Source organism: Gaeumannomyces tritici (genome assembly GCF_000145635.1).
Source record: "Gaeumannomyces tritici R3-111a-1 unplaced genomic scaffold supercont2.7, whole genome shotgun sequence".
NCBI lineage: Eukaryota > Fungi > Ascomycota > Sordariomycetes > Magnaporthales > Magnaporthaceae > Gaeumannomyces > Gaeumannomyces tritici.
In genome coordinates this window covers 1,147,675-1,169,296 of record NW_008804551.1, presented here as the reverse complement: position 1 = coordinate 1,169,296, position 21,622 = coordinate 1,147,675, and the positions used below count along the sequence as shown (strand labels likewise).

At 62.1% G+C, this 21,622-nt stretch overlaps 9 protein-coding genes across 9 annotated transcripts; 2 read left to right on the top strand and 7 right to left on the bottom strand.

Moving 5' to 3' along the window:
• Positions 1-7: 7 nt before the first annotated feature.
• Positions 8-2,186, bottom strand: GGTG_11710 (isoamyl alcohol oxidase; the record flags this gene model as incomplete). The annotated part of the gene is made up of 5 exons (XM_009229601.1): positions 8-172; positions 252-373; positions 452-1,121; positions 1,202-1,632; positions 1,709-2,186. 5 exons carry the CDS (start codon positions 2,184-2,186, stop codon positions 8-10), a joined length of 1,866 nt encoding a protein of 621 aa, XP_009227865.1.
• Positions 2,187-2,465: 279 nt separating this feature from the next.
• On the bottom strand, positions 2,466-2,809 carry GGTG_11709 (hypothetical protein; the record flags this gene model as incomplete). Its single annotated transcript, XM_009229600.1, has 1 exon — positions 2,466-2,809. Exon 1 carries the CDS (start codon positions 2,757-2,759, stop codon positions 2,466-2,468), a length of 294 nt encoding a protein of 97 aa, XP_009227864.1. The 5' UTR covers positions 2,760-2,809.
• A 31-nt stretch (positions 2,810-2,840) lies between these two features.
• Positions 2,841-3,380, bottom strand: GGTG_11708 (hypothetical protein; the record flags this gene model as incomplete). Its single annotated transcript, XM_009229599.1, has 2 exons — positions 2,841-2,876; positions 3,207-3,380. The coding sequence occupies 2 exons, from the start codon at positions 3,378-3,380 to the stop codon at positions 2,841-2,843; spliced, it is 210 nt and encodes a 69-aa protein (XP_009227863.1).
• A 1,035-nt stretch (positions 3,381-4,415) lies between these two features.
• On the top strand, positions 4,416-6,216 carry GGTG_11707 (hypothetical protein; the record flags this gene model as incomplete). The annotated part of the gene is made up of 3 exons (XM_009229598.1): positions 4,416-4,553; positions 4,594-4,791; positions 4,849-6,216. The coding sequence occupies 3 exons, from the start codon at positions 4,416-4,418 to the stop codon at positions 6,214-6,216; spliced, it is 1,704 nt and encodes a 567-aa protein (XP_009227862.1).
• A 308-nt stretch (positions 6,217-6,524) lies between these two features.
• Positions 6,525-9,160, top strand: GGTG_11706 (glutamate decarboxylase). The gene is made up of 5 exons (XM_009229597.1): positions 6,525-6,810; positions 6,871-7,112; positions 7,167-7,769; positions 7,827-7,867; positions 7,920-9,160. The coding sequence occupies exons 1-5, from the start codon at positions 6,793-6,795 to the stop codon at positions 8,933-8,935; spliced, it is 1,920 nt and encodes a 639-aa protein (XP_009227861.1). The 5' UTR covers positions 6,525-6,792; the 3' UTR covers positions 8,936-9,160.
• Positions 8,925-10,603, bottom strand: GGTG_11705 (hypothetical protein). The gene is made up of 2 exons (XM_009229596.1): positions 10,086-10,603; positions 8,925-9,996 (listed from the first exon to the last, which is right to left on the bottom strand). Exons 1-2 carry the CDS (start codon positions 10,286-10,288, stop codon positions 9,042-9,044), a joined length of 1,158 nt encoding a protein of 385 aa, XP_009227860.1. The 5' UTR covers positions 10,289-10,603; the 3' UTR covers positions 8,925-9,041.
• Positions 10,604-10,968: 365 nt separating this feature from the next.
• GGTG_11704 (hypothetical protein) lies at positions 10,969-13,391 on the bottom strand. The gene is made up of 5 exons (XM_009229595.1): positions 13,280-13,391; positions 13,035-13,153; positions 12,095-12,972; positions 11,851-12,013; positions 10,969-11,785 (listed from the first exon to the last, which is right to left on the bottom strand). The coding sequence occupies exons 2-5, from the start codon at positions 13,075-13,077 to the stop codon at positions 11,112-11,114; spliced, it is 1,758 nt and encodes a 585-aa protein (XP_009227859.1). The 5' UTR covers positions 13,078-13,153; positions 13,280-13,391; the 3' UTR covers positions 10,969-11,111.
• Positions 13,392-13,773: 382 nt separating this feature from the next.
• Positions 13,774-15,827, bottom strand: GGTG_11703 (ATP12 chaperone). The gene is made up of 2 exons (XM_009229594.1): positions 15,179-15,827; positions 13,774-15,098 (listed from the first exon to the last, which is right to left on the bottom strand). Exons 1-2 carry the CDS (start codon positions 15,654-15,656, stop codon positions 14,251-14,253), a joined length of 1,326 nt encoding a protein of 441 aa, XP_009227858.1. The 5' UTR covers positions 15,657-15,827; the 3' UTR covers positions 13,774-14,250.
• Positions 15,828-15,958: 131 nt separating this feature from the next.
• Positions 15,959-21,303, bottom strand: GGTG_11702 (EFR3). Its single transcript, XM_009229593.1, has 2 exons — positions 20,143-21,303; positions 15,959-19,977 (listed from the first exon to the last, which is right to left on the bottom strand). The coding sequence occupies exons 1-2, from the start codon at positions 20,355-20,357 to the stop codon at positions 16,698-16,700; spliced, it is 3,495 nt and encodes a 1,164-aa protein (XP_009227857.1). The 5' UTR covers positions 20,358-21,303; the 3' UTR covers positions 15,959-16,697.
• Positions 21,304-21,622: the final 319 nt, after the last annotated feature.

Here is a 21,622-nt window from a genome sequence, read left to right as displayed (position 1 = left end):
CCAGCGTCTATACTCGGCAGAGCTGTCCATCGACCTCCTCCCAGCCTTCGTTTCCGACGCAAGGGTGGCACCATAGGACGTCGTCTGGGTCGACGGAGCGCTTGATAGACCGCAGCCGCGCGTAGTTGGCGCCCCAGAAGGCGTCCTGCCAGTTGGGCTCGTATGGGTTTGCCTAGTATAGTTAGCATTACTGTTAGTCAACGTCCCTTCTCCGATACGGCAGGCTCAAACCCTCCAAGCACCGAACATACCTCATTCATGTAGGCCCCCATGTCGGGCGCCAGTTCGCGCAGCCCCGCCACCCGGCCGAGCAGCGCCGACAGAGCCGCCGCCTTGGCCGACGAGTTCAGCGGCGGCCATTGCACGGCCGTGACTTTTGTTTTCGTTCCCCTCGTCAGCATACAAACCCGCAAGGACGCTGCTTCCCCCCTCCAATAAACGAGTGACTTACTAGGGTGGAGATAGGCCCTCCTCCAGGCCGGCAGCACCGCGGCGCCCCCTCCCCTCGGCCTCGCCTCCATGACGCCCCTCCCGCCCACAAAGTTCAGCAGCGTGCCCGCGACATCCCCGCTCCCGCCGCCCAGGAACCGCCCGAACGCGGCCGCGGTCGCGTTGCGGTCCGCCGCCAGCGCCCTGCCGTCCAGCAGCCAGCTGCCGAGCACGAGCTCGCCGCCGGCCGGGTTCGTGTCGTAATGCTCCTGGAACCAGGACCACCAGGCGGCGTGGTCCTCGGAGCGCTCGACGAGGGCGAAAAAGACGCCCGGCCAGGCGGCGCCCACGTGCGCCGCCACGGGCGCCCAGGCGGCCGCGAGCGCCTCGGGCGTGCCGTACGGCATGGTCAGCACGCACGTGATGCCCGTGACGACCTGCCCGGCCGGCTGGCCCTCCCGCGGGTCCGGGAACCGCCTGAGGACCTGCAGGTAGCCGGCGGCGCCGGCGGCGCTCAGGCGCGGCAGCTCGCTCAGCACGTAGGCGGCCAGGTCCGGCAGGGCGGCGGCGGCGGTGTCGGGAGTCGGCGAGTCGGGCGGGGCCACGATGAGGATGCTGAGCGAGGGCATGCGCGGTGTCGGGTGCGTCTTCATGGTGACCGAGGTCAGGATGCCAAAGGTCGAGCCCCCGCCCTAGTGATATTGTTTCTGTCAGCCTTCTTCTGTCTTGGGCGTTACGTGAGGGAACTTGATCTGCTGTAAGCAATACTCACCCCCCGCATCGCCCAAAACAGGTCCCGGTCGACGCACTCGTTCAGCGTCCTGACGTCCCCGGCGGGCGTGACGACCTCCATCTCGAGCACCTGGTCGACGCCGAGGCCATATGTCGGGCTCAGGAGCCCGTGGCCGGCGCCCGTGACCCAGCCGCCGACGCCGACCGTCATGCCGCCGCCGCCGACGATGGTCTCGTTGAACCCGTCGGTGAAGCTGTACGCCTCGGCCATCTGCATGCCGCCTCCTACCGTGATGTAGTTGCCCTTGATTTCGACGTTTTTACCGCAGCCCTTGGGCTTGAATGCGCCTGTGCCGCGCTGAATCTCCTTCATGTGGTGCGTCCAGATGGATAACGCGTTGGGCGCGACGGACCGCCCGACAAAGTCGTGGCCGGTGTTTTTGACCACCAGCCTGACGTTGTGTTTCCGGGCTGGGTAGTGTCATTGAGCATATTAGCAAAGGCCGCCTATGAATGATAAAAAGAAAGCACGGGAGAAAAAACCAACCAAACTTGACCCCGAGCCGGACGTGCTCGGCGGTCGTGGCGTTGACGACAAACACAGGATATCCCCGACCGCTGCACGGATAAGCAGGGTCGGGGAGGCACGTGTCGTTGTTCCAGTTGTCCGACATGGTCGAGACGGGGTCGGACATGTGCAGCTCGCGGTCGGGCCAGGCAGCGCGCACGCGGGCGCACGCGGCCTCGTCGTGCCCGGCCTGCCCGGGGTGGCAGACGGCCCCCGGGGGAGCCGGCCGGATGAGCCGGCCGCCCGTCGACTCGTTGAGCGCCCGCCACGCGGCCTCGGGCGGCCACGCCGCCGTCCCCGGGACTGCCTTGCACCTAGGCCGGGGCGTCGTCTGCTGCTCCTGCTGGTCTGTGGGGGCCGGGGAGGCGGCGGCGCTGGCTTGGAGGGAGCAGAGGACGAGGAGGGCGAAGAGGATGGCGTGGAGGGAGGGGGCACGAGGCCGTTGGAGTGACGACATGGTGCTGGGTATATAGGGAAGGCAGTAGACGAGTCGGTTTAGTCCCAAAACCTGATTGATTAGGCACATGCAGGCCACTTTATCGAGTGACCCCCTGGAGCTGCAAGCGGTTGAGGGCTGCAATATCAATGACAACCGCCAAACACGATGCGAACGAGAGGGTTATTTATCTTGGTCTTGTTCACTAGCTTCACCCCCTCCCTGCCCGCCGCCCACCCTGGATCCAACCAGGCTGGCCCAAGCCAGGAGGGATCACGGGGATAACACTGAACGGCCGCTTTAGGGCTCTATGTCGCGAGCCACGCAGCACCAGTCGGGGGGCCACGGCTGCATATCGCCCATCCGGGCCGAGTTGGCGGTGGAGGCCGATCGCTGCAGCAGATACACGCTTTCTATCCTGGAATCAGCGTAAGCCTCGGCCTTGATTTCACATTCCCGCCGACTGGTGGATTCTGGTACGGTGGTTATTCCCGATTGGGACTTATACCACGAGCTGAGCTGACACGCCCCTGATTGGGCGCGCCACTTGGCTACCCAGCCCTGGGCCACCGCATCCATCGTATTTGCGCCCATCTTCGCTCAGCTGATGTGGTGGATACAAAGGACCACACGCTGAGTTCCTTGCATCGGAAGGAACCAGGCAACCTTGGCTTGTCAGCAGTCGTGGCCGATCCTCTGCGGCATGTCTGCCTAGTCCATGTGGCATCGGTTAGAAGACTCGATTGCCCCGTGCTGACGTGCACACCTTGTTCCACTTTGACGGTTGTGGCATCCGAGAGTTGCGGGGTGGCTGAACCACCACGCAGCAATTGTCAGCCCGGAAGTGGCACCCTCATCCTCCCCGCCGAGAACTTTGGATTGAGCCAGAGCCTTAAACCGTCAAAAGCTCCCACATAATCTACGACTGCCGAAATTTAGCCATTGTCCTTAATTGGCCAATAACAACGGATGACATCCTCGGTTGTGCGAATTCCTTCTACGTGATTTAGAAAAGCCGCCCTCGGAAATAGCCGCCCGCACAAACTTGGCAGCGCGACCAACGTAAAGCATCCCTGATGCGTTCATGCAATCACAAACCAGCACCTCGTCGTGCAGCTTAACGTACTGGGGGTCAAGCTGATCGCGGGCGTCAGGGTTTAGCGGCTGCCATGCTATCCTTTTGGCGATGCTTACTGTAGCTGGGGTGGCGGACATTGCTTTGGTTTCCCTGGCTGGGTGTGATTTTTCCTTCGGGTATGGCTTAAAATAATGAAGCTAGAGAGTGGGACGTACATTTTCGACGTGGTCTTGTAATGCCTCGTCGTGCTAGGGACAGCTAGCCATATCGTGATAAAAGAGGAACATGTTTGCCTACGCGGGAATGGAAAGGTCTAACCGCGGTATCTATCATTTTCCATGTGTCCGTTATGCAGTCACCCGTACATCCCGAGACGGGTACCAGCCTCGAAGATAAATAATGGAAAGTATTAAGAAAACGCAACACGCAAGCGCTATGACGACGGTGCGAGGTACCCGGCCTAGTTCCGCCGGACGCGCCGAAAACGCGTGATCTGCCGACGCCAGAGCGGGTTAGTTCGGCATGGACTTACATTGCCCTTGTGAGAGGGATCCCTCAAGGAATCGATCGGTGGAAGACATTTGTGGTGATTGTAGTTCTTCTTTGTAACACGATGTGTGTGCCGTCATGCGTGGCAGCTCCTCATCATGGAAAGGGAGCCCTTTTAAACGCGGCCTTGGATGCGCCCTCCAGGGGGCTTTCGTGGTCCAACTTTAATTAGTCACCCACTGGAAGTAGTTTGTGCGGCTTGCATCGTCCCCACGCGTGGGAGCCAGGGGTTATCTTCTCCAGCTCATTCACCAGGGTTTGCCACTACGGTCCGGCCATTAAGTCAAAAGGAGGCTATTTTAGAGTTCTGTGAAAGCCTCGTAAAGATAAACCTGTTAAAAAATCAGCAAGGGTGTAAAGCATGGAGTGGAAATCTCTTCTGGAGAAAGGTCGAGCACTTGATCCACGTCGCGGGAATGAGTCGCACGCAGGAGGACTCTTGAAAGGGCGTTAAAAACTGCATGCCTTACTCTGGTATTATTCCACAGCGAACCGATATCTTGTCATCAATATACATGATGCAGAGTCTAGTAAAATATCTCCTTCTGTCGAGGGCTCTTGGCGCCGTGGCATCACCCGCCGCGCCCGAGGCCTCGGTGAGGGGTGTTTTCCGCCGGTTCACCATGGAGCCGGCCATCCCCGAGGTCGCAGACGAGATATGGACCGACGAGAACGCAGAGCCGGTGACATGGAACAGAACAAAGTTCCGAACCCAGCCCGAGCCGCTCCAGGCACGTACACATCCACGACCCAGCTCGATTGTTCGTGTCAGCTAACATGATGCCTTTTCAACATCGACAGGCGATGTGGGTAGTCAAGGTCGACAAAAACGTTGCCATGGACCAGAACAGCTTCGAGGTCGACCAGGACGATATGGTCGCCGTATCGGTGACAAACGGAACCCACTGGAACAACACGAACGTGGCCGTGTCCAAGCTGGGGCGCAGCACCAACGCTTATAATGCCGAGGCCTGGGGTTTCAACTCGGCTGTCAACGTTGTAAGTCAGCTCATGAGAAATGAGGTAGCGAAATATTACTAAAATCGAGCCAACTAGGCCAACGGCACGCATGCCTTCCTCAGCAACCTCAACATAACGTCCCACAACGGCGCCATCGGGCTCTTCGCCTACGGGCCCGGCACCCAGGTTCGCGCCCAGACGGGCCAGGTGGCCAGCACCGGCCCCGTCGGCCACGCCGTCGTCGCCGCGGCCGGGTCGTGGGTCGAGGCCGGCGGCCTGACGGTGGCGACGGGCGGCATGCGCAGCAGCGCCGGCGCGGCCTGGGGCGTCGGGTCGCGCCTGCGCATCCGGGAGTCGACGGCCAGCACCGCGGGCGTCGGGAGCCCCTGCCTCCACGCCGGCGGCGGGAGCCTGCTCGAAGCCCGCAACCTTTCCTGCGAGGCGGGGCGGGCGCCGTTCCTAGTCGTGGACGCGTCGGCGCTACGCGGCAGCAGGAGCAGGGCCAGGAGCGCGAGGGCGCCCAGGGTGCTGCTGGACAGCGTGAGCGGGTCGGCGGGGATGCTTGCGGCGGTGGTGATTTTCGACAACTCGTCGACGCCCGTGGTTGCGAACAAGACCTCCCCGGTCGCGAACGCCACTACCAAGGCTACGTCGACGGCTATCACAGTCAACAGGGCCTCTCCGGTCTCGAATGTCACTGTCAAGGCCACGTCGACGGCTACGGCAGTCACCTGGACTAACACAATGGTGGCGAGGCCGAAAACGACGGTTGTGGGCGTGTCGGCCAACTCGACCGCCCTATCGACCAAGACTAAGGGGCCTCAGCCCTCGGCCAAGGCCACGACAGTCGTCCCCACGCAGATCAGACCCCTTCCTCCCGTAAGGGTCACCATAAAGGATTCCGAGATCAAGATCAGAGACACCACAGTCGCAGGTGTTTGGATCGCCAACACGCGGGCGAGAGTGCAGATCATCCGGTCCAGCCTCATCCTGGAGCACAACGATACCAATACCGACGGCACAGTCGGCGAGTCTCGCGTGCTCGTCCGGGCCGGCGGCGCCTTGCCGACGCGGGACATGGACAAATTCACAGAGGAGCCGCGCAAGCCGGCGCAGCAGCTGCAGCATCGGCCCAACGTGATAACGGCGCAGGAGTCGACGCTCGAGGGCGACGTGCTGGCGGCGGGCGACGGCAGCTGGGTGGACTGGCGCGTGACCATGGGCTCGACCTGGGTCGGCACGGCGGGCCAGAGCGGCAACAGGAGCCGGGTCGACGTGTCCCTGTCGGCGACGTCGTCTTGGACCATGACTGGCAACGCGCACGTAAGCCGGCTCCGGGTCGAAGGCAAGGTGCCGAATATCGACAGCCGCGGGTTCATGCTGTACTATAATGCTAGCATGTCGGGCATGGCTGGCACGTTTGATTTGCCTGGAGGTGGCAGGGCGGTGGCTGTTGATATGTAAGGCTGAGTTTTCTAATGTTTAGGTGTTGAATGCAAAAGTCGAGATGAAAAACAGGAATAGCAGCAGCGGGATGGAAATTCCATGTTGCTGCGATTGCACCGTGTGTGCACTGTCGATCCTGCGGGAAGGAAGGTTCAAGGGAATAATGTCGGCTGGACTTACGCGGCCAACGCACCAAGACAGACACCGTCTCGCGATGCTTTGCGCTACCTGCCAAGGTGCTGTCCACTGAGCGTGCTGCCCGCGTTTTGACACCATTACGTCGCCTACGCAGCAGGTGGAAGAAGGCCTGCTCTGGTTGTGGGCCATGGCGTCATACATCAATCATCCTCAGTCGGTGCGGCGCAAGCGCACATCCCATCGCATATTTTCTAGCCCAGTTCAGAGATCGGATTGCCGTTGGGGAGGTCTGGATGGCTTTGTGACGTGTAGGTATTTAAGTCATTGGGGTCCCCTCTGTTGTCTCTCAAGATTCTGGGTGGCAGTTCAACACCACGCCAAGCATCGCCAACACAATTGACGAGCTATCAATTACCTGACCTCCATCTGTTCCACCTTGGGTCCATAACTGAAGCCATGTCTTTGGCACGTCATGTAAGCTCACTCCCTACCCACTCCTCACCCCCAACAACCCGCTGAGACAAGAAATTGCAGGTTAACCCGGATGAAATTATCAAACGCCTCCACTGCGCCTCGCTTTCGGAGCAGGACGGCGATGACGACCCGCGGAGCGAGGCCGCCGTCAGCCACCTGACCCCCTACACGTCGCGCTATGCCAGCCAGGTCAGCCTGCCCAAGTTCAAGATCCCCAAGCATGGCGCCGAATCAGACACGGTCTACGCCATGATCCGGGACGAGCTTGACCTCGACGGCAAGCCCAACCTAAACCTTGCCAGGTACGTCCCGAGTATTCTGCCCGTTGCATCAGCAAAACTAACCAAGGCACGTAGCTTTGTCGGCACATACGTCGAGGAGACGGCCGAAAAGCTCATGGTCGAAAACATGGCCAAGAACCTCGCCGACTCGGACGAGTACCCGGCAATGATCGCCATCCACCAGCGCTGCGTCAGCATCCTGGCCCACCTCTGGGGCGTACAGGAGGGCGAGAAGGCCATCGGGAGCGCCACCACGGGCTCGTCCGAGGCCATCCAGCTCGGCGGCCTGGCCATGAAGCGCCGGTGGCAGGAGCGGCGCCGGGCCGAGGGCAAGGACGCGAGCCGCCCCAACATCCTCATGGGCGCCAACGCCCAGGTCGCGCTCGAGAAGTTTGCGCGCTACTTTGACGTCGAGGCCCGCATCCTGCCCGTCTCGGCCAAGAGCCACTACCGTCTCGACCCGGACCTGGTGCGGGAGAATTTGGACGAGAACACTATCGGCGTCTTTGTGATCCTGGGCAGCACCTACACGGGTCACTACGAGCCCGTCGAGGAGGTCTCCAGGGTACTGGACCGCTACCAGGCCGAGACGGGCATCGACATCCCGATCCACGTCGACGGTGCCAGCGGGGCCTTTATCGCCCCCTTTACGCATGCTGGAGCTGGCGGTCCCAAGTGGTAGGCGACTTTTGCCCTTTATCTGGCTAGAAACTGTATTGACTGACTTCTTTCCAGGGACTTTCATCTTCCCCGGGTTAAATCCATCAACGCTTCTGGTGAGCAAGCTCTTTCTAACAACCAAGACGTAACAATGCTAACCCATTACAGGGCACAAGTACGGCCTGGTGACCGCCGGTGTGGGCTGGATCGTGTGGCGCGACGAGTCCTACCTGCCAGAACACCTCATCTTTGAGCTCCACTACCTAGGCGGGACCGAGCAGTCCTTCACGCTGAACTTCTCGCGCCCGGGGGCCCAGGTCATCACGCAGTACTACAACCTCATCCACCTCGGCTTCGACGGCTACCGCAACATCATGGAGAGCTGCCTGGCCAACGCGCGCCTGCTCTCAAAGAGCCTCGAGGCCACGGGCTGGTACACGTGCGTGTCGGACATCCACCGCCCTGCCAATGACTCCGGGTCCCTGCTGTCGCCCACCTCTACGAAGGGAGGCGATTTCCACATCGAGGAGGCACCCAAGTCGCCCTCGTCGGTTGGCGGCGAGCGCCTGCCATACGACGAGGGCTCGGCGGGGCACACCATCGAGAGCCTAGCGCAGAGCGTCAAGACCATCATCACCAAGCCGCCCCTCGGCAAGCGGAACGGGGGCGGCAGCAGCAGCAGCAACAGCGGTAAAGACAAGGCCAACGACAGTCACGGCAACCGAGGCGGCGGCGGCGGCGGCGAGACGTCGGCCGACTACGTGGCCGGCCTGCCAGTAGTATCCTTCCACCTATCGGACGAGCTCAAGCGCGAGTTCCCGCACGTGCGACAGGAGACGGTGTCGCTGCTGCTGCGGGCGCGGCAGTGGATCGTGCCCAACTACGCGCTGCCGCCGGGCGAGGACGGCACCGAGATCCTGCGCGTCGTGGTGCGCGAGAGCTTGTCGCTCGACCTGCTGGACCGGCTCGTGTCGGACATCTGCGAGGTGACGCAGAAGCTGATGGACGACGACGAGGTTGACCTCGACATCCTCAGGCGCGGGCGGAACCACCAAGACCACCCGCGCGCCGGGGGAAAGGAGAAGGAGAAGGGGACGCCCGAGGAGTGTGAGAGGGCGAGACGGGAGAGGAGGGGGGGGAGGAAACATAGGATGGCGGATGGGATTCACAGGTCTGTTTGCTGAGCGGGTTGGCGATGATGACGGTTCGAACAAGGTTGGAACAGCTAGCATGGCGGTTTCGAGATTGGCTACTGAGGTACAATAAATCACTCCCAAACTACTGCCTGCTCTATGCCCTGTTCCTCCCCTGCGCTCCAGCCCTCGCAGCGCCACCCCCAGTCCTCTGTGTCGCAGCACCGCCAGCAGCACCGCCAGCAGCGGCGCCGCCACGGCCACGACCAGCACCAGCACCAGCACCGGCACCGGCGGCGGCGAACGGGTTCTCGTTGCCCACGACACCCGTAAGCACCGACTTTGCACCGATGGCCTGCACGACGCCGTCGCCGCCCTGCATGATGGTCTCGAAATTGTCAGCCACGAGCTGGATGCCGCTGACAAACCCCTTGCCGTCAAAGGCGCAGTGGCCCCCGTTGGGCGTCGCGTCCACCGTCTGCAGCGCGTTGATCTGCGCGGCCGCCAGGCCCGCGTCCGCCGCCGCCTTCTCGTACGCCGCGATGCTCTGCGGGATGGTGCGCTTGAGGCTGGCCAGCTCGTCGGTCGAGGACTGGAAGTGGATCTTGGTCGACGACACGACGGCGGCGGCGTCGACAAAGTCGACCTGCGGCGCGAGCGCGCCGCAGTTGAGCAGCACGCCCGTCCCCTTGAACTCGGTCATGTGCGCGGGCATGAAGAAGCCCGACAGCACGAGGGCGCCGCCCGACACGCCCGTGAAGAAGACGTTTGACATGTTGAAGGCGGCGACCTGCGGGAGGACGGACCGGACCAGGTCGCTGACGGCCTGGGCGTCGGCCACGCCGTCGGGCCGCTGGTCGCCCAGGGGAGGGCCGGTGCGGATGCCCCAGAGCAGGTTCTCCGAGGGGGCCAGGACGGCGACGCCCATGAGGTTGCCCTGCACGGCCTGGTTGGGGAAGTCGAAGAAGGACTGCCCGCCGTCGCCGTGCAGGAGCACGTTGAGCCCCATGGTGCCCGTCGTCGCGTTGGGCTCCTGCGTGCCGCCCGTGACGCCAGACGCCGTGGTGAACTGGTCGGCGGGGCCGCTGATCTTGAAGCGGATGTCGGCGCCGCTGTGGGGAGGAAGAGAGAAGGTGTCAGTTTGACCATATAACTGCTATAAAAGAGCATGGCAGGGGGAAGAAGAAGAAGAGGCCCCTACTTGATGGTGGCCGTCATGTCCAGGATGGTCGACCCGTCCGTCGCCGCCGACACGCCCTGCCTGACGGCGGCCGCCTGTTGCTGCGGCGTCTGCCGCGCCCCGCCGCCGCCCTGTCTCTGCCTCCTCTGCGCCTCGGCGCCGCCGCTGAGGACACCGAGGAGGAGGAGCAGGAAAAAGGAGGAAAAGGAGCGGATGGTCGACATCTTGAACTGCTGCGGAAAGGAGGGGAGAAAATAAAAGAAAAAAAAGCAACCAGGCTTTACAGAATACGAAGTGAAGCTATTTCCAGAAATACAAAAAGACCCTAAAAACAGCCCGACGAGAATCCAGTTCCGCGTGGTTGGCCAAGAAAAGAGAAGAAGAGTAGGGAAAGTAGAAAGGAAATAAAAGAACAAGACTTTTGGGTTGGTTAAGCTTGAACACAAAATACCAGGGCCAAAGGGGGGGCCCAGACAACCCTGCAGATGCAGTCTTTTTGTTTTACCGCGATTCCAAAACCCGGCCAAAATGGCCACCGCCGCCCGTCAGCAACACAGAAAAAAAAAAAGGGCCTCTATCTGATCTCGGCTGGGGGCGGCGTTTTGTCCCAACACGACGCGATAGCGGAGTCGTCCCCCCGTCGCGTCCGAGGTTTTAGGTATCAGTCAACGGGGCCCGGGCCCAGGTTTGGGGCTCTGCAGGCTCTCGCGTTTCATCGGAAACCCGCCCGTCAGCCTGGCGGCTTGTTCATTCGCCAAGATTTCGATCCGACAGCTGCCCTTGTTCGGCTCCACATTCCTATCCTGGCTGCAAGGGAAGGGGGAGAGACACCTGTCCCCCGTTTGATCTCCCAGGTCAGAGGCAAATCGCGATCAGCCATGGCAACAAAATGCGAACTGGACGTCCCGTTCAAACAGCCTCCAAAACGTGGTTGTTTTTCTTGGCACTTTATACCTAGCTACATACCCCGTGTCCAAAATCTACTGTGTACTCGCGAGGCAACATGAGAAACAACAACAGAAACATGAGAGACGGACAAAAATAAATCTACATCTTGGAACCCTGCGCCCGCCTCTTCTCCTTCTCCCTGTCGCGCAGGAGCCGGCGCAGGATCTTGCCGCTGGGGCTCTTGGGGATCTCGTCCACAAACTCGACGCCGCCCTTGAGCCACTTGTAGGGCGCCTTGTGCTCCTCGACGTGCTTCTCCACGGCCCGCACCACCTCGACGTCGCCCCCCGGGGCGGCCCGGGCGGCGGCGGACCGGACGACAAAGGCCTTCGGCACCTCGCCGGCGCGGTCGTCGGGCACCTGGATGACGCTGCAGTCCTCGACGAAGGGGTGGGTGAGCAGGTGCGCCTCGAGCTCGGCCGGGGCCACCTGGTGGCCCTTGACCTTGATGAGCTCCTTGATGCGGTCGACCACGACGAAGTGCTCGTGGCCGGCCGGCGAGAGCGTCACGAGCACCTCGTCGCCCGTGCGGATCCACCGCCCGTCGTCGTGGTGCACAAACGTCTCGGCCGTCGCCTTCTCGTTGTTGAGGTAGCCGAGCGTCACCGACGGCGACTGCACGTACAGCTCGCCGGGCGTGTCGAGCGCCGTCACCTCGTTGCCGTGCTCGTCCATCAGCTTGGCCTTGGTCATGGCCACGAGCGAGCCCGACGAGCGGGTCACGATGTCGTGCTCGCTCGTGCTGCAGACCACGGTTGACGTCTCGGTCATGCCTGGGATTCCGGGGGGCGTCAGCAAGGGTAGCTGTCACCATCGGGCTCGTAGGGGGACCGCTCACCGTATCCCTGTGTGACCAGCCAATGCGGGTAAATGCTCTTCAGGTTTGCAACCGTCTCCTCGCCCAAGGGCGCAGCGCCCGAGAAGACGCATCGCACAGAGCTCAGGTCGTACTTTTTGCACTTGTCGGCGTTTCTTGTGAGTTGGATGATGATGGGCGGGACCTAGCAGGAAAAAGAAGTCGTGTCAGCACATAAGTGGCGTCTTTGCAGTAGACTGAAAAAAAAAGGAAAAAAAAAACATACAACGTAGAGCTGCGATATCTTGAACCGCTGAATCGCCTCGAGGAACGACCCGAGCTCAAACTTGGGCAGCGTGACGACGCCGTCGCCGCGGTATGTGCCGGCGTGCACAATGACAACAAGCGCGTAGATGTGGCTAAAGGGCAGCAGCCCCAGCGTCGCCTGGCGGCCGAGCCCCCCGCGCCTCTCGGCCGCGACGCTGTCGTGGGCCGTGAACTGCATCACGTTGGCGATGACGTTGCGGTGCGAGATCATGACGGCCTTGGGCAGGCCCGACGTGCCGCTCGAGAAGCACAGGAACGCCGGCTGCCGCGCCCCCTGACCCCTGGGCCAGGCCACGCGCTCCAGCTCAGGCAGCCGGGCGCCCTCGTCCACCAGGTCGTCGACGGTGACGAGCCCCTGCAGCTGCTGGCGCGCCTCAGGGGTGCCCGGCACCCACATGACAAAGACGCGGTCGCGCGCGATGCCCGCGGCCTGGGCGGCGGCGAGGGCCGTCTCGAGCAGCGGCGCGCACGTGACGAGGGCCTTTGCGCCCGACGCGGCCAGCTGGTGGGTCAGCTCCTGGACCGAGTAGGCGGCGTTGGCCGGGGTGGCGATGCCGTCGAGGCGATGGACGGCGTGCAGCACGGAGCGGTAGTCGACGGCGTTGGCCGAGAAGATGGCCACGACCTTGTCCCAGGCTGTGCCCCCGCCGCGCGGCCGCCAGCCCAGCCGCCCCGCCAGCGCGCGCGCGATGCGGTCCGTCCGCGCCGACGCCTCGGCGTTGGTGTAGGTCCTGCCCGTCAGGCCGCACGTGAAGGGGTTCAGGCTGTTAGAGGCCGAGGCGCGGCCGTACTGCTCGTTGGTCATGAACTCCTCGATGCTGATGCTGTCCGGGGGGTCTGTTGGCTTGTCGTCAGCCACGGCGCGGGCCGCCACGTCGGTCGTTGGTGCCAGTACTTACCAAAGGGCAGCTGCGGCACCCAGGCTGGCGGGTAGAAGACCATTGCGGCGGTTGCAGAGATGCTGATGTTGATGCTAGTTGGTTATTGAGTTGATCTCGCCAGATGGTATTTCAACGACCTGTATCGAGTTCACATGCATGAGCTGAGTTGACCGTAGCCTGGGTTGCGAGTTGCGACGACACAACGCGACCTTTGTAGTGCAACCTAGCGCGTTGAGGCTGAATTCTACCAGCAGCGTACTCACCAGCCAATGCCGCTTGAACTCTTGTCCTGCCGGTTGGGGAAATATCGAGCGAATCACAGATCAAGCAGCTTTCACATTGGAGAAAACAAAAAGGAAGGGGATCGCTGGCTGACAGCTGTCAGTCGGGGAGGGAGCAAGGGGTTTATTGAAATGGCCAAGCAATAGCCTCGAATCGTTGGTGGAGCTTTGGCTTGGCTCTCGGCTCGCCTCCACAGAATGGCAACCTCGGGCTGGGGCAAATGCTGGGCCATGGCGGTGTTGGGACTGGGTGTCTGCTGCTGCTGCTGCTGCTGCTGCATCTCCGTCTTACATGCGTACGCGCACTTGAGCCTGAGCCTTTGGGTCGTCAGATTCGGGGCTTGCCTTTTCTCAACGGCCGCCGCTCTTTGTGTTACCCCGACTTGATCTGACGAATCGACTTCCAATGCCGAGGCTGGCTGATTGGCCTTGGGCTGGCCTGGAGCTCCCTACGCCGGCGGGGAAAACGTGGGGTTGGACCCGCTCCACCCCCTGAAATGAGGAAGCTGGTCAAGAGATTGCGTTGCCGACACGACTCGAGACCAAATAACCATAACCATATTCCCTGCCAGGTCCAATCGTGATTGGGCATTTTCACCGAAGAGATGCTAGGTTAGATGTTATATCGTAGATGCAGCCCCAGCAAGGCTGATATTCGCTGCGCCGTTGTGACGGTTTGAGGCCGCTGCCTCGGGACTGGCTTGGTCTTTCCTTGATCTTTCTAGCTGAGATGAGGTGCGCCCAAAACGTCTGCCATCACCACCTTTGAGCGGTCCATCTTGCTCAAAACAAGGCTATTCCATCAGGCCAAGTCCCGCCCTGCTATACTAGAAAGACCGCTCTGAGCCGTCCATCTATACCTTTTTTCTAGCACGCTTGTGATATCTATTTTACAATAATGCAGCAAGTCGACGACATTCACCCCACCTCACCTTGCTTATTTTCACCATCCCTCAACTCCGCGGCGCCTCGCCGCCCGAGACGAGCAGCACGACGCTCCCAAACTGCCTCCGCAGGTCCTCCTTCTCCACGTCGTGCGTGTCCTCGACCTCGCCCCACCTGCCCGTCTGCCAGCGCACCTCGACGCTGGCGGCCTCGGTGGCCTCCTCGACCCCAAACTCGGCCTCTCCGTCCTGCTTCTGCTCCTCGTCCGCCACCTTGGCCTCGAGCCCGTTCTCGCTCCACCGCGCCACGAGCCGCGCGGCCACCAGGACCGACTTGCCGGCCAGCGCGGCGCGCTCGACGCCCGCCAGGTCAAAGGCGTCGAGCTCCGACAGCCAGGCGCGCACCGCGTCGTGGACGGCCGGGTCCTGCGGCGTGGGCAGCATGCCGCCGCCGTCGAGCGCGGGCCGCAGCCGGACGGAACCGCCGCCGCCGCCCGTGGTCCAGACGCGGGACTCGAGGTGGGCCATGATGGGGCGGGCCGCCCGCTCCTGCAGCTCCCGCAGTATCGTCTCGCCCGCCGCGAGCGCCTCGGCGTCGGGCGGCGCCCAGCAGAGCAGGTTGTCCGTGTCGAGGTAGCGCATGGCCGTGGCCACGGCCGAGGCGCGGGTCGGTGCCATGCCGTCCTTGCCCGCGGCAGCCCGGTGCGCCGCGTCGTCGTCGCGTATGTCCAAGGCGCGGCACACCAGGCCCGTCAGCGGCACCATGTGCTGCTGGGTCGTCTGCCGCACCGACTCCATCTGGTCCCACTCGTTGGCGAGCGCGTACGCCAGCTGCGGCTTTGTGGCGGGGACCCTCAGGATTTGCTTGGTGGTCGGGTGCCGCACCTTCCTGGAGTCGAGGTGGACCTCCCACGCGCCTGCCGTTCGCCGGTGTGGGTGATTAGCATTTCGAGCAGGGCATCGGAACAGGAGGGGCGTGGTTGGTGGTGAGCCTTACCATCGACCTCGCGCACGTGGACCTCTCTCCAGAACCGCTTCGGCAGGGCCTTGACCTTCTGCAGCTCTGCCAGCGACTTGACCCCCGCGGCCTTGACATCCCGCGCCGCCTGGAGGATGATGGCCTGGCGCCTCCTCTTATGGATCACCCGCGCGTCTTCAGCGCTGTTCCTAGTGCTCTCGGCGGCGGCGGCCGGTGGCGTCGGTTTAGGGCTGGTGGTCTCAGTAGCGGGGTTGGTTGTGGTGGCGGCGGCGGCGGCGGCGTTATCTTCGCGGAAGGCCGGGTCGGTGGCGACGGGTGCGTCGGGCGGCGGGCCGTTGCCTTGGAGCGGGGTCACGACTGCAGTGTTGCGGCCGGTGCCGTGGAAGAGACGTGATGACCTGGCGGTCAAGGGAGCCATTGGCGCTAACCTCGTTGCTGATGCTGCTGATGCTATGCGCCGTGCGCCGGCGAGGGCCAGCCGTGCGGGGAGCTGCATCTTGCTCGTATACTTTGGTCTGGGGGGAGAAGGAAGGACTGAAATTTAAACACAGTCAATTGGATACGCCACATAAGGCGCCGCGAACAGCTGATCGATAGCTCTGCTGGAGATGTGTGGACGATATGGAAAATGGTCAAGCAGTCTTCTCCTGGTCGCAGAGACGATAAATTTTGACTCTGCCCACAATCGCGAGGTCGCAGTTGCCCGCTTGCAGGGATGCAGCTGCAGGCCCCTCGTGTGGGCGCGCGGAAGTTGCCGTTAAGGGGTTTTCGCACAGAATGCTCTCCTTGATGACATCACCCAATCGACTGCCTCTGTCTAGGGGGGCATTGCTTACTAGATTTTAGCTTGCTAGAGATGTTACATGAATACAGCCGGCGAGCTGACTAACATCGAAACCGAAAAAGCTTGGACAAATGGTGAATCGGATTTTGGAGACTGCGATCGCCCGTCAAAGAAAAAGATGGCTAGAAATAATCTCAGATCAGGTAGCGAAAGACGAGGAAGCAAAAGAAGAAAGGAGAGGATGGGGATATAACGGTTGGGCGAGCGTTGCCGTTGCCTCAGTCTATGCCAGTAAGCGCTCCCCTAATGACAGAATGAGAAGAAGAAGAAAAAAAGGCGTAGATAAAATGTTAGTGTAAATGTCAGTGCTCCCGCTCTCTCTTTCACCCGCAGACAGACAGCATTAGCAACCATTAAAACCCGGACTAGCTCACAAAACACCCTGTTCCTGGCTCCTCGCTCCTCATCTAGCACGTGCTGCCTTTGGAAATATGTAAGCCCACCTTGGTTTCCTCAGTCGAATGCGTTAAAGGAGTATGTTAACCCAAGGGAGATAGAAAAAGGAGAGAGAAAAAAACATCATGCAAACTTGGGCATACAAATACAGCAAGCGTCCTGATGAAGCCTCAACAAGTAAAAAAGATAGTCTATGTCGGAAAGAAACAGCCACAAAAGAAAGTCGATGATTTTGATGCCGTGTCCCATATTTCTCCCATCGTCTGAACCATGCCACTCACCCACCCACTCACTCGCTCAGTAAGGCGGGCGCGCCACGTTGCCGAGGCTATGCTCGCCGGCCTTGCTGTCAATGCCCGACAGCAGCGCGTTGAGGTCGAGTGCTGGCACGGGCACGACGTTGTCGCCGAACCCGCCGGCGCTTGTGAACGGCCGGTGGTCGCCGCCGCCGCCGGCCCTGCTCTTGACACTGCGCGTCTTGGACGGCCGAATGGCGCTGTGGTCCTGCGTGACGGGCGGGAGCACCGGTGGCTGCGGCGACGTCGATGGCCGCCCGCCAGCCGGGGGCGGGGAGGACGACACACCGTGGGGCAGCGGCGGCACGGGCGGCACCGCCTCGCCTTCCTCGTAGCCCCTGGCACCGTCCACGGACTGGTGCCTGTCGCCGCCGTTGGACCTCGTGCTGCCGTTGGGGCTCGACGTCTTGCCGTCACGCGACTGCGACCGAGAACGGTGCCCCGTCCTCGGTGGCCCGCCGCCCGACGTCTGCGGCGGGTTGAATGACAGCTCCGATGGCGCGTAGTCGTAGCTGACCAGGCTGTCGGTGCTGTCGTCGTCGCCGCCGCCGCCGGCCCCGGCCGCACCGTGGCTAGTGTGTCCGCGCAGGTTCGACGCCTGCGCGTGACCCGACAGCACCATCTTGAGCTGGTCGACCGACGTGACGCCCCCGTGCTGCGCCGTGCTGCTGACCGGCGACGGCGTCAGGTTGCTCCGGAGACTCGACTTGCGCAGCCCGCCCGCAGGCGCCATCAGGCCACCGTTCTGGGGCGCTGGCTGCGACTGCGGCCTGAGGTTGTTCTGGCTGCCAGCGGGGGACCCGTTGGCGACGGCCGCGGCCAGCCTGTTCCTCCCCGAGGTGCCCATGGTGCCGGTGCGCGAGCCGTTGAGCGACGCCGACTTGCTGCCCGCCTGCACCAGCGCCAGCACCATCTCGCGAGACCACTCGGCGCACATGTCCTCCCTTAACCGCGCCGGCACCTCCCTATCCGCCTGCGGCACGGGCGACATGGCCTGGCCCAGGATCGGGTGCGCAAAGTTGCGCCCGGGCGAAGTCGGAGGGCTGCCCGGCGGGCTCACCATGGTCTCCTGGTAGCCTGAGCAGATGCACTCGATCAGCGCGAAGCGGTCGTCGAACGGAAGCAGCGCCTCGGACTCTATCCTGTGGAGGGGCATCTTGGGCTGGGGCCGTGCCAGGCCCGGGGTGCCCACGAGCTCCAGCAGCGGGGCCGGGACGTGGATGCCCTCGACCCAGAAGTTCTTGCTGCGCCGGCGCGAGATCTCGTTGTGGACTGCCCGGCCGACGATGGAGTTCTCACAGTCGAACTGGTCCGTCATGAGCCAGAGGTAGCCGTGCACCAGGCTGCCCAGGCGGACCTTGCAGATGGGCGTCTCCACGTCCTGGATGTCCTCCTGCAGCCGGAAGATCATGGGCAGGCCGTAGCGGACCGCGTTGATTCCCAGCTGCGACACCAGCTTGGCCAGCAGGGTGTGCAGCAGCACCAGGTCGGTCTCGTAGTCGAGATACTGGAGCGCGTTGTCGTAGATGGCCACGTGGAGCACGTTTATGAAATGTGAGCGCGGAGGCTTGGCCTCCTTGCGCGTCGAGGCGCTAGACGCGGCCCTCCTCGCCGGCGCCACGTTGAGCATGTCCTTGGCTTCCTTGGAAGAGCGGGCCACGTGCCGCGGGTTGGAGGCGCTCTCGTCCTTCGCACGAAGGTCTCCCTTGGTCGTCTCCCTATCGAGCCAGAGGATGACGGCATCGGCGTATGCTTTACGCACCTGGCCGTCCGTGTCGCGCAGGAGCCACTGCGTCCCCTCCCACACCTGGATCGGCACCTTGCTTCTCGCCAGGCCGAGGTTGCCCGTCATCTTGGTCCGCGGGTTCGCCACGAGCAGGATCGACTTGATCGCCTTGAGCGCCGCCGTCTTGGCGATGGTTAGCGAGAAGAGTGACTCGACATTCGTGTCCTCGGCCAGGTTCGTCAGCGAGCCCGTCTGACCCTCGGTCTTCTCTCCCTGGGGGGACGAGTTCGCGGGGCTGCCGGACCTTGCGGGACGCAGCCGCAGGAGGATGGCCGAGATCATGTCGGAGATCTGGTCTGCGTAGTAGACATGCGTCGCAAGGTCGCCGATTGTCTGCTGGATGCGCCCGAGGAGCTCCTTGCGATTCGAGGCACACAGCTCCGCGGCCGTCGAGGCAGCAACGGCGCCAGGCGACCTCGGATCCGGCTTACCCGGGACCAAGTTCTCGGCCTCCCGCCCTCCACTGGGGTCTCCAGGAAGCTGCACCAGCCGCTTCATATGCTGCATCAAGCTCAGCAGCACATCCATGACGCTCAGGCCGATGAGGTTGACGTCGGATCGCAGGAGCGCGCCCATCATGGCAACCAGGACTATGTGCTGCGGCAGTGTGTCGTCCGAGAGCGGCATGCGAACCAGCGTGTCCATAGTCGTCACCAGGATCACGTATCTCTCTTGCACCGGAGCCCAGCACGAGATGAGGCCAAACATCTTGATGGCCCATCCGCTATCGCGGCCGGTGCCGTGGTGGGTCCGGACCACCTTTTCCTCCTGGACCACACGCTCCTCGATAAAGGTCAACAGCGCCTGCGTGGCGGCGTGGATCTGCGAGCGGTTCGGGGCGATAAAGATTTGCTTCAGGCAGACCATGGCCAGGACGCCGATATCCTCCTCAGCGAGCTTGTCGACGTCCATGGCCGTGCCGGAGAGAGCGATGGGGTTTGGGTCGGCGTTTCCGATGGTGTCAGCGGTGCGGACCGTCGCGACGCTCGTCCGGCGTCTCAGCAGCTTCTCCGTGTCGACCTTCTCCTCGATCTGGGCGCGCTGCAGCAGGACCTCGAGGAAGTCCTCGTTGTCGGTCCAGAGGTTCTCCAGGATCATGGGGACGATCACTTCGTACTGGCGGCCCGAGACCGAGGCCAGGGTATCCGACGACGCCACGCTCCTGATGGCCTCGAGGCCGGTGTTCCGCCACCGCATGGCCACCGGCTTGCTCGGCTGCGTCTTTCCCGGGCTGCTCCGTGTCGAGGCGAGGGAGGCGTACTGGCGGACGATGGATTCGTACTGCTTCATGTACGCCTGGTCGGCAGGCAGGGACGAGGCATCGTGGTTGGCGCAGAAGGCCTCGAAGGTGGGCGTGGACGACTCGACCATGGTGATGTCGTTGGACTTGAGCACCAGGTCGAGGATCTTGAGGACCGACGTCGCGAAGAGAGGCAGGTCCTTGGGGTTCTTCTCGATCAACGCCTCCAGGATCTGGAGCGTCACCTGCACGTTCCTGTGTCGCAATAGCTCAGAATGTTAGCCAACGTGTCCTCGAGGTGGCTTGGGGTGTGCCGCCTGCAGTGCCATGCGCAACCCAGCGAAATCAACAAAGGCTGTGCACATCTGTGCTGCAGGCTGCGGGAGCAGAGAGCATAAGGATATGGGAAATAAGACGAACCCGATTCGTAAACGCCAGACATCACTGGCCGTCTTCTTCTCGAGGAACGAGCCGACCTTTTGGAACTTGGACTTGCGCGACGCGACATAGTATAGCAGGTAGCTGAGCTCGCTCGAGTTGGGCTTGACATCGACGGCCCCCTTGGTCGTCCGCGGGTAGCACTTGAGAACGAGGACCTGGTGCTTTGGCCGGCACTTTTGCTGTAGGGCGTTCATGGCGGCGGCATGTGCGCCCCTGGGGGACGTGTTTCTTGACTTGTCCGCTGATTGACTCCTCCTTCTCTTCCGTCCTTGCCGGCTGCGATGGCAAACCTCCCGGAGAGGAGGGGGCTGGTGGGCTGGGCTCGAACCGTGTCGTGGTTTTGCCGGACGGGAGCCTAGGAGATTTGTGGTTTTGGGCAGACGCTTCGGAGGAAGCTTATCGAGATTGACACCGCGGTGTATCGTAGACTTTCCGTGAGTCGGTTCGGGGCAGGTGTGTTTGCCTCGCTGTTGCCGCGTCTGTGAGCAGCGTGGTTGGGCGCGGACGACACGAAGAGAAAAAAAAAATTGGGATGATCAAAGGCCAGCCAGGCACAGTGACCGGGGGCCGGGATGTGGGCAATAATGCTGCTCAAGAACACGAACCACAAGTGATGTGCGGACCGCGCGGCGCGTGTTTAGTGTGTGATTGCGCTGGCAGTGGCGTGCTATGCTTGTCAGGACTGTGTGCTTATTTCCCACGCTTATGCTGAGCGAGGTTGGGCGTGGTGTCAGGTATCTTTTTTTTTGTCTCTCAGGTACTAGTACCTGTCCCGAGCAACTCGAGCGGAAGGAGAAAAAATGACACGCCCGGAAAGGCCGGGGAAATGGGCGATACGATAAAACAGAAACACTGTTTTCCCACCTCGCCTCTCTCAATGCGAGCGAGCACTGCTTCTTCGGAAGGATCTCGCGTCATGTCATTCATGGGTACCCGTGCAGACACACGTCCAACCCGGTGGAGTTCCCCCGTCGATCATTCGAGACACCTTGCACCTTGTGTCGACCTGAGTGGGCGCTGGCTTCCCCTTTCGAGCCTTGCTGACTAGGCCGGCCAAGAGGCCCGAAATAAAATGGGCGACACAATGCCAAGCGATGTCAGATTCGAGGGCTGTCTGCATGCGAGTGAAAAGAACTGCGGGCAGCCCGACTGGATTCGGTTTTGTAGGGTTCGTGCAGCTTCTTTTCCCCCCGTTTGCTCCCGAACAAGCCGAGCAGACCCATACCGACGGCATTCGAACCCAAGCGGGTACATGTACGCAGCCCTGGCGGGGTTTTATTGCTTTGGATGACGCTGATGTGTCCCCTTTGACGCCGCCAAAATACGGTTTCCCACACCCAGTCAAAACGCCTGTGTAGCACCTCGATAAGCTGCCCGCTCGCATAATCAACGGCATGGATGCGAGGGCGGCGGAATCCATGGCGAGAGAGCGCACGTCAGAAGGCGCGGCCGACTGCCC

Bases quoted from the DNA above. Each gene is read 5' to 3' on its own strand.
- GGTG_11706 (XM_009229597.1), top strand. The intron at 7,113-7,166 runs GTACGTCCCGAG...CAAGGCACGTAG, and splicing joins CCCAACCTAAACCTTGCCAG to CTTTGTCGGCACATACGTCG. The intron at 7,868-7,919 runs GTGAGCAAGCTC...AACCCATTACAG, and splicing joins TAAATCCATCAACGCTTCTG to GGCACAAGTACGGCCTGGTG.
- GGTG_11705 (XM_009229596.1), bottom strand. From the start codon at position 10,288: ATGTCGACCATCCGCTCCTTTTCCTCCTTTTTCCTGCTCCTCCTCCTC. The intron at 9,997-10,085 runs GTAGGGGCCTCT...TCCTCCCCACAG, and splicing joins GACATGACGGCCACCATCAA to CGGCGCCGACATCCGCTTCA.
- GGTG_11704 (XM_009229595.1), bottom strand. From the start codon at position 13,077: ATGGTCTTCTACCCGCCAGCCTGGGTGCCGCAGCTGCCCTTTG. The intron at 12,973-13,034 runs GTAAGTACTGGC...ACAAGCCAACAG, and splicing joins GGTGCCGCAGCTGCCCTTTG to ACCCCCCGGACAGCATCAGC. The intron at 11,786-11,850 runs GTGAGCGGTCCC...CCGGAATCCCAG, and splicing joins GCTGGTCACACAGGGATACG to GCATGACCGAGACGTCAACC.
- GGTG_11703 (XM_009229594.1), bottom strand. From the start codon at position 15,656: ATGCAGCTCCCCGCACGGCTGGCCCTCGCCGGCGCACGGCGCATAGCA. The intron at 15,099-15,178 runs GTAAGGCTCACC...GGCGAACGGCAG, and splicing joins CCACGTGCGCGAGGTCGATG to GCGCGTGGGAGGTCCACCTC.
- GGTG_11702 (XM_009229593.1), bottom strand. From the start codon at position 20,357: ATGAACGCCCTACAGCAAAAGTGCCGGCCAAAGCACCAGGTCCTCGTT. The intron at 19,978-20,142 runs GTTCGTCTTATT...ATTGCGACACAG, and splicing joins GTCTGGCGTTTACGAATCGG to GAACGTGCAGGTGACGCTCC.